The sequence below is a fragment of the Cyprinus carpio genome, chromosome B19 (genome assembly GCF_018340385.1).
Source record: "Cyprinus carpio isolate SPL01 chromosome B19, ASM1834038v1, whole genome shotgun sequence".
In the NCBI taxonomy this organism is placed as follows: domain Eukaryota; kingdom Metazoa; phylum Chordata; class Actinopteri; order Cypriniformes; family Cyprinidae; genus Cyprinus; species Cyprinus carpio.
In genome coordinates, this window is record NC_056615.1 from 24,652,853 (window position 1) to 24,667,601 (window position 14,749).

The 14,749-nt window shown below is 39.4% G+C and overlaps 1 protein-coding gene across 4 annotated transcripts in view; it reads right to left on the minus strand.

The window, feature by feature from the left end:
- The window catches only part of erf (Ets2 repressor factor), a 44,045-nt gene that overhangs the window by 17,014 nt on the left and 12,282 nt on the right, over positions 1 to 14,749 (minus strand). For 3 of the 4 annotated variants that reach the window (XM_042745364.1, XM_042745362.1, XM_042745361.1), the window contains exon 1: positions 10,239 to 10,790. In XM_042745364.1, the coding sequence (XP_042601298.1) occupies positions 10,239 to 10,260 (22 nt within the window). In that variant the 5' untranslated portion in view covers positions 10,261 to 10,790. Of the gene's footprint in view, positions 1 to 10,238; positions 10,791 to 14,749 lie in introns of those variants that run through there. The other variant, XM_042745363.1, reaches the window with a different exon arrangement.

Consider the following 14,749-nt stretch of genomic DNA (forward strand, 5'->3'; position numbering starts at 1 on the left):
TAAAAAGTTTTAAAAGAGGGGAAAATAATCTAAACGCAAAACTAGGGGAAATGAGCATGCACAATAAAAATAACCCAATACAAAAATAAAATAAAATAATCATAATAATAATAAAATTAAATGGGGGAAAAAAATAGCTGGTAATATGTTACCAACACATAGCGCATTCCCATTTATTAATATAACATTGCCATTTTTAACACTATTTTTAAACCATTAAAATGTGAAATGCAAAATGATAGAAATAAAAATAACCATGGGAAAAAAAATCTTGATTTTTCCACACACAAGTGTAGACTCCACTATCCCAATAGTATGAAAATAATGCAACAGGCAACCTGTGCCAACACTCTAAGTTATAGTCAAAATACAGATAATCTGTCTCCTTGATCTAAAGTGTGTGATATTGCGCACTTGGACAGGTGTTTTGGGAACACTTTAACCCAAATACGAGAGAAGCGAGGGCAAAAGGGATCAAGTGTTTGATTATGTTTGCACGCGCGTTATCCTCCGCACTACGCGAGCCACCCATGTCACAGCGTGAGGGTATTTCCCACCCAAGCAGAGACTGAAGAGCGCCTTGTGTCCCGAACGCCTTCGCCAAGGAGGAGCCATTAGCTATGTCTAATACTTTTACAGCTGTGGCTCCGTAAGCTAAACATCTAGTAGCTGTTATTTTCATGTCTACAATCTTCATGTCAACACCAGCGAGACCAAAAACTCCAGTTACCGGCACACAGCGGTGGAGACAGTGCTCCAGATGTCCGGGACGCCGACGGCCAACTCTGCCCAGACAGAAACCAGACGCGTCACAGGGGAGTTCCTCGTAGGGATATGATTAAATCAACCATAAATGGTCAGGCAGGGCGAGTTTCTGGGCCAATTTTCCTGCTATGTGAGGACTGCCGAGCATGAGGAGCAGCCTGCGACGGCCGCCTGCCAAACAATCCTTACCAACAGGCCTGTGCAGGTCTCCTGAACTGAGTGTGCACTCGCTAACCAGGCCGGCGAGCATCATCGGAAACCTTTTTTGAAACATTAGCTTGTGCCTCATATGACAAACCAAAACTGGGCTGTTTGGGTTCAATATGTAAGATGAACATAATACCTGAAAACTATACATGTTTTTACATGTGTTTTGTTCCAACTAAAGTTAATTAATTTAACTTTAGCAGAGGGAAAACAAACTACAAAACACTGAAATAAACTAAACCTAAGTAAACACCAATGCTTAAACAACGACAAACAATGACTCTATTTTTGCTAAAAACTCTATTTTGGGTATAATTTTGTCAAAAAATTCTTCAAAAGAAATTAAAAACTATAATAATCAAGTTATCCTAATGAAGTAATCATGAATTATTAATCAAGTTACATAAGCAGTTTATTTTCCAGGGCAGTAAAGATTAAGTGTGTAGTACATTGGTCAATTAATAAATGCCAGCCACCATCCTTTAAATTATCCTACAAGCTGGCCTCTAATTATAAGCCTATACTTGATGCAATCTCTTAAGAATACAAAATAGGTATTGGCCCCTCAATAGGAAATGTAAATGATACCCATATTATACTTGAAAGAAAACAGAGTTTAATTCCTTAAATGTAAGATATAAAAAAACATGATTTACCAGTGCGCAAAAAAAAAAAAAACCTATAAAAGGTTAAAAGAAGCAGAAAAGCAAGCCCTTTAGTTGACTGGTAATGTGGAATTGGTAAGATTCAATCTTAAAGTCTCCCAGCCATCATGTTCTCTTCATCCGAGTGTTAAATCACACACTCCAGTGGCCTTCGCTCAGGCAGCCGAGCAAAAGTCATTAAAACCGCCGAGGTTGCAAGGGTGATAGTGGCATTATGTTTTATCAGCGAGACGTGGATTTCTAATATCTTAGAGTAAAGCTTTCATCCTGGCTTTATCTCCAGCTGGGAGCTACTTCTACATGAACTTTTAACCGATTCCTTTTCCTTCCCCCACTTCTGTTCGCACTTAGTCATGGGCAGAGAAGATCAATTGAAGGAAAACCAGTGCAGATCTGCTTGATTTTTCCAGTTACAGATACCGGTTCTAGATAAGAAAACCCCAATAAACTGATAAGACGTATACGCCACAAAGTTCAACCTAGATGTTTTTAATGCTGCCTCTACATAGACGTATGTTCTTCCAAGTTAAAAAGACCTATTCAGCAAGTTTACCAAAAGTAAGTCATCAATTACTCCCCCGAACATGAAGAAAGGAGGAAAACATTTTGAAGTATAGTTGACTTTGTATGGACTGGGAGTCTTTAAGACACCTTTCTTTCTTTTTTTGGTGGGGGGGGGCACAGAAGAAAAAGTCATAGAAATGACATGACGGTGAATAAATAATGCCAGAATTTTAACTTTTGGGTAAACTATCCCCTCCAATCTGAGATACTCCGAAGCAGCGACATTATGCATGGTAATGCTGATGACTTGAGGGAAACTAAAGCGAACCTCACCCTCCTGGTCTTGGAGGGCAGGTGGAAGTCAGCCAGATTGAATCCAGCTACAATCATCAAGCTCAGCGTTTTCTCCTTGATGCTCCAAGCTCATTCAGAGCAGCTAATTTTAACTGCCATCACCCAGCCTGTGCCAGATTATACAGGGTTGGGCAGGACCGACCAGGAGAACTCTTCTCCAGAGTTGCCGAAAACAGCAACACAAACTTAAACCAACTTAGCTGAGCAATAAACATGGTGTGCGTCTGTCTCGCCCCGTCACTACACTCCTTATTATTGGTCTGTTCAGAAGACAGCTTACTAAATTCTCTACGATGTTCCCTCCCAGTTGTGGGCTTTGATTCTGATTCTTCCTCGTCCAGTTGTCAGAGATCATTGTTCTATTACTGGCATTTCCACGTGGCTGCAACTGGCGATAGACGCCATACCTACCCCTTGCAGCAATGCAAAGCTGTGCAAGTTTCTGTCTTGCTGAAAAATGAGGCGTATTCGCTGGTGAACCCTGCAATTTCCATGATGTTGAAAACAGGATTTAAGACAATTCTCCAGCAACAGCATCTAAAAGATAGCATTTAACACAAAGCTCTGCAACTTGTTGCAGCATGTCTGAAGACGTTCTCGGTTGATTGTCCCCATTGTGAGATTTACCTGTCGATTGGGGGATGGGGACAGGTACTCAACTGATATGCAAAATCAGTCGAGTTAGCTAACGTTGACTCAAAGATATACCAAAAAGTAGCATCATTCAAACCTCGAGTGCTGTATTTGAAGTAACGGGTGGAGCCAGCATTGAAATAAAGCTAAGCTTGCGTTTTGCCAATGATGCAACGTCTGATAACGTGAAACGGCAAAGTGATTGTCTGATTTCAAGCCCTGGCACCCTGCTGAGAGCTGTGATTGGTCCACATCAACTGCAAGAAAGCACCATTAAAACCCAAATGCTGGCCAGGAGACAGTCATCTGGGCCCCAGGTGATTCTCTAGATTGCATGTGTGTGACCTGGCTGAGAAGTGTGTGTGTCTGTGTGTGTTGTGGAATGTCTAAAGAAAAGCAAACGAGTTTGAGAGTGTGGCAGACAGGAGACTAGGTGCCTGAATATCTCCATGGGGACCCTGGAGGCAATGCTCGGTGTTTTCAACCTCCCCCATTAACTACCAACCACAGCAGGCAATGACTACGACTTGCATCTCACCTCTAAAGTTAACAAGAATTGGCATTTGCAACCAATTTTATCTAAAAATATTAGACAATATTGAAAGCATCTTAAACATCTTAAAAAGTAAGGCTAAAGCAATGAAACCATTTTGAGGTCTCTTTAAAGAGATTTAAAAGTATTTTTAATGTGACACATCAACACTTGCATTACACAATGGTTTTATGGTGCAATTTGATGCTCAAATTAGCATGCATTTTTGTCAAATCTAAAAGAAAGAAAAACTCTAACTGATTGGACAACCACTCAACTAGACATCCCTAATAGCTAAAGTTAAAACATTTTAATGAAAAATTAAATTTTCTTAAAAAGAAAAAGTGTACTTATCAAGCACATTAAAACCATGAGTGCGTATTTAGAAAGTAAATGGGAGTCAATTTTGATTTCACATTCACATTTAATTCCACTTTCCACCTCCATATCAGTGTGTAGTATTACGTAGTTTCCTAGACACTACTTTGTAGAGTACCACAATGACTATAGAGCGCTGCGTGTTCAGCGCCGATACCACCCATCTGGAAAGAGGGTTGAAATAAAAAACAATTAAGAACGCACAAGAATGTAATATCACAAAAGAGATCAAGAGCATGATGGAGTGGAAAAAGAAGTGGCGGTGTGGGGCTGAGAACGAGAAGTCAATAGATTGCCTCTTTTCAAGTTCTGTGTTGTGGTTAAGTCTCTAGACACTGGCTTCACTTTCATTTTCCTCCGAAGACGAACGCAAAGACACACACACAGTTGCCGAAGGCACACACCGCGGCTCCAGCTGTGGGATTAGAACGCCGTCTCCACGATCGCTCCGTTTTCTCTCCCACCTCAGGCAAAGACTGCAGCACCGAGAATCCTCGCCAATCCTTTCCCCTCACTGCTAATGGGCCTTTCATTTACAAGCTTTCCATTAGCACACAGACATCAGGCCTCCGCAAACTATGCATGGCCACATGTCAGTCACAGCCACTAGCTCTAGATGAAGTTAGAATTAAGCTAAATGTCCCATTGAGGCCGGCACGACTTTATAGGTCGTTCTACTCAAAACCACACGCTTTAAAGGTCTGGAAATCACCTAAGAGCCACGAGACATCAGAATTCCACTGAAAACATTCAGTTCATGAATAATTTCATCTGCTAATACTCTAATTTCCACTGTTCTGCAAAAGTGGCTAAAAGTTCCACCGCCACATTCAGTGGCCTACACGGAATCAGAAAACCACTGACAGGTTCTGAAAGTACTCTCTCCTCCACGCAGACCTCCGTGACTCAGACCAGGAGCCCAGATCGAATCTGCATGACCCCTATGCAGTATCAATCATGAACACCGACTCTCTTCCTCTCTGTCTCTGTATTCCCAGCTGTGCTGCACCAGCACTGGATCCTGACTGCAAAAATAAATTGGGTGCATAAAAATAAAAGTGGGAGCGAGTCAAAGTGGCGTCACCACAAAGATGGCAGCTCAAGAGACGGAGAGAGCGCACAACTGTGAGAATTAGGAACGTGTGTGTGTGTGTGTGCCGCCTCCTTGAGCATTGGCTGGGGTGTGTGTGTGTGTGTGTGTGTGTGTGTGTGTGTGTGTAATGCAACACAGACAGCAGCCATTAAAGTGGAATGTGGGGGGTCTGGGCCCCACTAATAAACTATGTGCTCCACACACAAAACACACACTTCAACCGTGACTTCTTGTCTTCATTACAACCATATTACGGGAATAGGGTGCACCATTGTCACAAAATCACCCTGATTTATATTTGTCACCAAAATGACAGAATCTAGAATCTTAGGATATTGTCTATTGAAGACAAATTCAAAAATTAGTTCAATGCACTGCAGTTCACTTGATTTGGGTTCAATACTTTAAAACAGTGACAAAACTATAAGCTGCACATTTAAAAGTTGAATCTTAGGATAGAATCTATAAGACAAATTCAAATATTTGTTCAATGCAATTCACTTACAAGCTATGAAGAAAAATGGAAACCGTTTTTTAAACATAGGTTATATAGCCTGCACATAATAATTAATAAGTCTTGCATGTAAACAGCAAGGTTCTAAATCAAACATTCGCAAAATAAATGCGCACTAAAACATAAATCTAGAAAAACAAACAGAAACAACTGAACTGAACACATCAGGAAAAAAATAAGGTCTCAAGTTAAAAGTGGAACTATTTTTAACACAAAAAACTTCTGAGAGAGTTTTACATTGTAAACTATCCAACAGCTAAAGCACAACATAGTAACTGAAATACAAAAACTCTGATTTTATTTTTTTAATTAAGAAAAGTGTTTAAAACAAATTGACTAATCAGTTGTTGGATGATTAGTCATCCATCCTGACGCATGCATACCAAAAAAAAAAACAACAACACTCCAAAACACTTATAATTATCATTTAAAAACACAATATTTAAAGCCACAAATATTCTGTACAAAAAAGAAAACACACAAAAAAAAGTTCACTAAACTAGTTCACTAAAATGAACAATCCAAATAAACTGATTTACTACAACAAATAGGACTTTGCAATACTTCATATGAGAAAGAGTTTAGACAAGTGTGTTTGATTATTTGCCATAATTTGTTTGCCTGCAGTGTGCAATATGACGTGACATAAAAACCTGATTTGTGGTGTGTGACGCCAACAAATCTTCCCAACCTAGTAACCTAGGAATTTATTTTTTTGCCCCGTTCTTTTTTTTTTTTTTTTTCAGATCGAGTTCTAAACTGAAAATAAACTCTTGAATGCTCACTAACACTTCACAACTTTCTTCACCATAAGCCCGGGCACAAACTCCAAAGGGGAACGCTCTTGAAAATGTCAGGGAAAGTATACACATCGCAAACTCACAAATTGTAACACGAGTGTGACCACACACACACCAAAAGGACAGCCAAAGCCACACGCTCACACAGACAAACACACACGGGGGGAAAAACTGTCAGCCGCAGTCTCGACAAAACCTAAGAGTTCCCACCAAACTGTGGTCTCCACTAGACACAACACTCCACAAGTCGGTTGAGCTCAAACCTCGGTTAGCAACCTGCTTGGCACAAAGATCCAGCGTGCATGGCATTAGATACACGGGCACCTGAAATGCAGATTAAAGAAATGTGTGCCACTAGATGACAAAGCGCCACCTGAACTCAACACCACCTGCATTCTACAGAGAAACAACAATAGAGAAGTCATATGTGATGAGCATGCCATTACAAACCGCATTGCTCATCATAAGATCAACCCTGTATTTCAAGAAAACTAGCTTGAATCTGACAGAAAGGAATTGATTTGAGACTACAAACAGTCTGAGTCAAGAAAGATAAAAAGAGAAGATATTTCAAGACCTTTTGTACTAAGATGTGCCATATTATTCAGGTCACAGTGATTGAATCCATCTTTAGATGCCGGAAAATGCCTTGCACAAACCCAACGGGATGTCCTATGACTACAGGAGCTCATCACAAGCTTTCCTACTATATAATATTAATGTCTGTATTTTAAGCAGAAAATTTACTACAGAGGTTTCGGCTCGAACTAACTTTAGCTCTGGCAGAAGTCATATTTATTCAAATGGAAAAATAATAACTCATGTGTCTTTTTAATGGGAGGAGAAAAAAAGTGTACAGACGTGACGAGGAAGCTTCAAAGTATCTAGTGGCTGATATCTAAACTTCACTTCTGCTAGGATAATTTTCCAAATATTCAGAAAGCAAGCTTAATATTGGGGAGAAAGTATACTGTGTCATTATAGGTCAAATCGTAGTATACATCTAGTCTCACCGTGTGGCTGGGTTATATGTTTGCTATAGACAGTGTTTCCAGGAAAAAACACAGGCCAGGAAACAAAGCCAATCTGCTGAGCCACATAAAACACACCAGCCAATCGCATGCACACTTCCTGAGCGACTCTAGACAGGTTAAGTCATACAAGTAAGAGGGCCTGATTACACATGTTAACTCAAAAAGCAAGTCTAGCTGTCTAAAAGGAATCCAAACATTTAAAACAGAGAAACAAAAGGTTCCTCCATGCTCAATAGTTTGTTATGGAGAAGCTGCATTTTCAAACCGAAGGTTTCAGGGTGAATTAAGTACAGCATTAACACTCATCTTACTGACTACTGCTTACAAAGAGTAAAAAAAAATATGCAAAAACATCCAAATAGTAAAAAGAAACACCCATGGCACGTTCTTGCCAATGGAACAGTGAATCATACCTTGCAGTAAAGGAGAAATTAAACACCAACACCTACGCTCAGCCCACCCTGACCTAGACCTTCCTTTGAAAAATAATGGCACCCACCGCCACCCTCCCAAAGCGCTGGCTAATTGCCCATGTGGGTCCCTTAAACTTCATACGCTTCAAGAGACAACAGAGAGCCCGGTTCCAGATGTGAGACCCACATGTGGGAAACTGTTGATATAATGAATAACGCAATTGGAAAAAGGCACCAAAAATAGTCCACTTATTGGCCTACAAAGCAGACAGACAGATATCATGCTTAGCTGGGCAAGAGTTGACGGCCAAACTAGAGTGCCAAAGTGCAAACGACTGATGCAACGGTGTATCTTTTTGCATAAACCCTAGCGAGAAGCACACTGGAACTTCAACAGCAGAGGTATATACAAAATAAATGTGTTTTTCTGTCATCCAAGCCAAATTGTGATAACAAAACTTAACAGTAGAAAAACTCACATGTGATCAAAGTAGTACGGCAGCGACTTCATTCCAACACAATATTATTAACCGGCAGGTAAAATAGCTGGTTTAGGTGACTTTTTAATCCCTTGGGTGGCAAAGTAGCTATTCAAAAGAAAGGGCCGATCTCATCGCTCCAACACAAAGACTAGGTGACCTGGTCGAGGAACAATTTGATATGGCACAGAGACTCAGATATGATATGGTACAACTCATTTCTGCTTGAAGAAACTCCTCTGTTTATTTTCCAATCTTAAAGTAAAGGGTTGGGTGATGGATAAAACCAATTTCAGCAAATACCTGACTTACATGTTGGGCATTGTTACCCACAATGCACTTCCCATGCATTAACACTTAATGAAATGCCTGGGTCAATAAAAACGACTGATATCAGAGACTTTGTGAGTTCTGCTATCTTTAAAACCCCACTCTGTTTGGAGTTGACATGAGCTAGTAAGCGTGTGCCGAACCCCACCTCTGCACGCCCACGCGAAAACGCAGACTTGCGTCCCAGACACGACGCACAACATGGAAAACTTCTACCATACCATAAGAAGGCTTACTTTATACTGCAGACCAAACGAGGGGGAGGACGAATGGAAGAATTAGCTAATGGTTTAATGCATAACACCACGACTTCAGCGTTGGTGGAGCTCAGACACCCAACAGAGACTGAACTGACATGAACTGGCAGCATTTATTCCATACAAGAAGATGAATATTCACAGGGTTCTTATGAATCATGTTGCTGTAAAGCACAGATTACAATGCAAGACAACAGATGCACAAGGGTGATATTACAAACAGTCAGACGACTTAATCTAGTAGTAACATGAACTGAACTCAAGGTAAATGTTTATATCTTTCCATTTTATATTAGTTTACATAATGTAAAACTGAAAGTAAATATCTTAGTATGTTCCTGCCCATTTGAAGGGTACAGAAAAGTGGTTTTACCAGATCAAGCAAGTAAAAGTGATTGTCAGCTTAGCCAAAATGATACAAAGTAAACAAAGAAAAGCAGGACTTACTTAACGACCTGTAGCTAAAGTGAAACATTTAACTTTACATTTTTTTAGACACAAGACCCTCTAAATGAACTGAACACAACAGTAAACACAAACAAAGCAGAAATGTGAAATATTTTGTGTAAAATCCTCCAGCTCACACAGAGAGGCGCTGTGATGGGATGCCACTTTCTCAGGGCCAAATGGCTGAAAGTTGCTCGCAAATGGTGGATGCCATACTGGATCAACACAAGCGGTTATAAAGCCATTTTTACCACCTTTACATTTTCTCATAAAGTTAAATGCACCTGGGAGCGTATCATTCCCGTGTGAACTGTATCTAAAACAGACCTGACCAGTCTATGTCGGGACGGTTCAAAAGTTATGAAAACTTGTGTGCTCTAAAATATCGATTTTAATCCCTATAAGCATTTTTTTGGGAGGTAAACGAAGCAGACAGAATGACAGCTAGCTACACACAAATACATGTAAATGTCATACAATATGTTAGTGATCAGTATAGCCAACACAAAAACTGACGAAAGACCCAAAACTCATTAACTATGCCAACTAACGTTAGCTGCCTGCTTTTTCATACTTTTAACTTTATAAACCCTTCAAAACAACACCTTATCGCACACAGTTACTTGTCTGTGCACAAAAGTAGCTTAAAATACGAATATTATTAACACATCACCCAATCCGAGCGAAACTAGCGGGCTGGTTATCCAGAGTGAAACTCGTCTAAAACGACGAAAACTCTCTAAAATACGTCCCTGGCATCTTGACGTTCTTGTAACAGTAATGTAAAGTTGGATTATATCGATCTGTTGTTGTTGTTGTGAGGGAAAACCTACCCGTGTCGCCCGGGGTCTTCATGCTGGAGAGTCTAGCCGCTTCGTTAGCAGTCGTGCTAACTGAGAAAGAGAGCGAGAGAGAGAGAGAGAGAGAGAGAGAGAGAGAGAGAGAGATGAAATGAACTTCTTCCTCTCGGTGAGCTCGGGATCGCGCACAAAACTCCTCTGTAAACTTTTCCTCCTCAAATCCAGCCCCTTCACTCGTCCTCCCCCGGTTTGTTTGGAGTTTTCGTGCTGTTTTTCCTCCCCAGCGTGGAGGACGCTCGTCGCTGCCTTGTGGCCGGACAGACTCGCTCTTTTTCGGTCAGATATCGGAGCGCGTCGTGCCGATGGAGGAGCACCGTGTCCGCGCTGAACTCCTGATTACTTTATATACGCTGCGAAGTTGCATATTCAAGCCTTCTAGCTGAAACACGAGGCGAAGCCGACAGAATCAAAACAAACGAGGAGGCAGAAATGCCCGATCCACTTTTCTCCCTCTCTTTCCACGGACTTTTTCTTTTTCCACTCACTCCGTGTAACTCTCTCTCCCTCCTCCTCCTCCTCCATCTGGGTGTCGTGTTTCATCCAGCCCACGCGCAGCGGGGGAGGGAGGGGCGGAGAGCCCGAGTAGCCACGCCCACTCGCCATTTGTGCCGGAGTTGCTGCGGAGACCGCCAACGCTGTCCGATCTTGTCTAACATGTCTCATACAAATGTGACCCTGGACCACAAAACCACTCATAAGTGTCAGCTCTTTTTGATCAAATTTTGATTTATACATCATCTGAAAGCTAAATAAATAAGCTTTCCATTGATGCATGGTTTGTTAGGATAGTACAATATTTGGCTGAGATACAACTATTTGAAAATCTGGAATCTGAGGGTGCAAAAAAAATCTGAATATTGAGAAAATCGCCTTTAAAGTTGTTCAAATGAAGTTCTTAGCAATGCATATTACTAATCAAAAATTACGTTTTGATATACTGTAGGAAATTTATAAAATATCTTCATGGAACACCCACATGAAGTAATTTATAGTAAATACTACAGTGTTTCTGAACCATACTATAGTAAAGTACTTGAATTAATTTGTTGTGGTAATTCTATTGCTGCTGTGGTAACATAACAACTACAGTAATATAAACAAATTACTACAACTACAGGGTATATTATACAGTTTATACTACAATATACAGTTTACCGTAGTAAACAGTAAAGTATACTACAGTATTTTTTTACAGTTTTTCAGTTCACTATTGTTGATACTACAGTGTGCTGTAGCATTCATTAACAAAGTGTTGTAAATACTATACAGTATAATACACTTTACCACAGTATGGTTCAAAAACACTATGGTTTTTACTATAAATTACTAATTGCATAAAAGAAAAGTCGATAGTTTTGACCCATACAATGTATTTTGGTTATTGCTGCTAAAAATATAGGCTACCCATGCTACTTATGACTGGTTTTGTGCTCCAGGGTCACACATCTTTCAAATTTGTTAAGAACAAGATAGCCCTTCAGCTGACTTTTGTATAATTTAATTTAAAAGCCCATTAAATCTTGTTTAGTTTGGTTTATTTTGACGCTTTAATTTTTATTTAATTTTTTTTCTGTTTTTGGTTATGCTCAACCAAGGCTGAATAAGATGGGTTATATTCTGGAATGTGATTATGTACCTTGTTTGGTTGTAAAGTTAATACAAAAATAAAAAATTCTTGGCACATAAAAAACAGACCCGAAAACCAATAAAATCTGTCGTCAGTGGTGGTCTCACGTTCCTCAAAGTTGACACTGCTAAAAATGAGCTTTGTATTAAGGCTTCTTGTGTTACTTTGTGAATAATGGCTCACACAGACTGCAAATCTGTTTTTATTTACTCATCCTCACATTGTTCCCAATCCAAATGTCTTTCTTTCTTTAGTGGAGCTCAGTTCAGAAGAATATCAGTGCTGTCTATTCGTGAACGGAGTTTAAAGAGGTACCGCATACAACTTGATGCTTTGATATATCAATTTAGTCATTTTTGAAGCTTGACAACTTGTATTATTGTGGGAAAGTGCAACTAAGGTTATTCCACCAATGAAACACTCATGGATTTTTTTATGTGTTTCTTCACCCCTGCTGATATGACTCAAAGTTTAAGAATGAGCTTGCTTTAAAAAGTAACATAGGAAACCAACAATGTTTGTATTGAAGGTAAGTTTAACAGACATAAATATAAGCTGAGGACTGTAAATATAGAACAAGCAATAACCCTTTTGTAGAAAAGGCCAACAGATGCTGAAATTATAGCTTATTATTTAGACTATTAGACTATTTATTAGATTAGGTGGCAGTCGTGGCCTAATGGTTCACTACTCACTGCTGTGTGTGTGCGCACTTGGATGGGTGAAATGCAAGCATGTATTCTGAGTATGGGTCACCATACTTGGCCACAAGTCACCTCCTTTCCTTATTTGTGTGAAGCGAAGTGTCACAGTATCGTAGCATATGGATTGAACGCGACAGAATGTTCTCCAAGGTTGTTTACACAGAAAAATGCAATTGTTATTGAGAGTGCTAAATGTGGGCTGGAGTGAGAAACGAATGTGAGTCTGTAGGTGGCCTTCTCTTTTCCTTATCTCTCATTCTTTTCCTCCACCGCCTCCCTTTCTCACTCTCAGAGCTGGAGCAGTTGTCAGTGGAAACTCAAGGGTAGTAGATGACATTTGTAAAGCATTTGCACATAAGTGCTAAATTACCAGTTCAGCGTTAATGCTACTAGCGAGCACACGCACATAGGCCAGGCCCTGGCTTCTTCTTGTATGCGAACCTCATCTCTGGGGACTTCCAAATATTAAGAATGCGACAAAACCCCACACTTAATCTTTAAATGTAAGCGATGATGGCAAAATAAATGATAAACAACATTCGTCTTTCATTAGGCATGATACATTTCACACATAATGCTCAACCTCAAACATTACACTCTAATTAACACTGAAGGAAAAACTTACATCTACCAGTAATTGATGTTAATTTGAAGACGGCTCTGGGTGTAAAACACTGAATACAGACATTTGCTGGTGCATTAGCAAATGACTCAAAACGAGCAAGAGAAAGAGACAGAGATCTGGTCTGTGGCCTCGTTCGGAGATGTTTTCTTTCGCTCCTCTCCTTTGTGGCACGACCCCGCCGTCTCTAATCAGAATGACAGACAGACGCGCAGGAGAGAAAGAGAGGGGGAGAGATGGAGATGAGAAAAAAGAGATAGAGAGAAAAAAAAGGAGTCATACTCAAAGCAAATGGGCCTTGGGAACATACAAAGTGGTACACGGCAAAGGACGAACTGTAGTGCTTCTTTAGTGCAGCACTAATGGGCAATTGACATATTCTTGTAACTTAATGAAAACCATAACCGTGCGCTTACAGAAATAACCCTTTTTTGGGAATCCAAGAATATCAGAGCAATGGAAGGACATAGCAGTGTAAGTACGTCATAAAGATTACTCCAAAATGGATTCGTAGGGAGAAGAAAGAGGTAATTTATGTGCTGTTTTTTCCATGGTATTCTCAGACGCACAGAACACTTTTGCACGTTCACGAATCTGAACACTGGCACACACGTGATCATGTGAAGACGAGAACGGGAGCACTGTTGCTGTTTCCGAAATCGCTCACTTGTTCACTTAACCACATGTATTTTACCGCTTTGAAAGGAATTATTCTTTTATTCAGCAAAGACACATAATAAATACTGTTCTTTTGAACTTTCTATATATCAAAGAATCCTGGAAAAAGTTCTCACAAATATTAAAATATTAAGCAGCATTAATATAAAAAAAAAAAAAATTAAATAAAAAATTGTCTTGAGCACCAAACCAGTATATTAGAATGATTTCTGAAGGATCGTGTGACACTGAAGACTGGAGCAATGATGCTGAAAATTCAGCTGTGCATCACAGATATAAATTATATCTTAATATATATTAAAATAAAAAAATGATATTTTGAATTGTGCTAATATTTCACAATTTTACAGTTTTCACAGTATTTATGATTTTTAAAAAATCTGCCTTGGTCAGCATAAAAGTCTTCTTTCAAAAACATTTTAAATATCTCCAAACTTTTGAACAAAAGTTTAGGTCACTAAATGGAAAATAAGTGAACGATAATAACTAGATGAATTTAAACACAGCATCAAAAAAAGATTAATTAATGGCTAAAACAAACATAAATAATTCTAACTCAGTAAATTTTAATCAACTGATGATAAAAAGTGAAAAAGCAGCACCAGTTCAAATACAATATAGCTTCAGCTATTAGCTGTAGACCATAAATCAGAGTGCATTATGGGTATAAAATGCAGGGATAAAAATAGGGAGTTGAGGACATAAACTTTTAGACAAAGCAATCAAATCAAGTGTGAATACAGTAAAATGGGAGTTTAGTGCACACTTTAACTGATTTTAGGAAGAATTAACACCTTGAATTATATAACCAACAATTTCAAACAATTACCAATTTCTTTATTCTTACGCATGA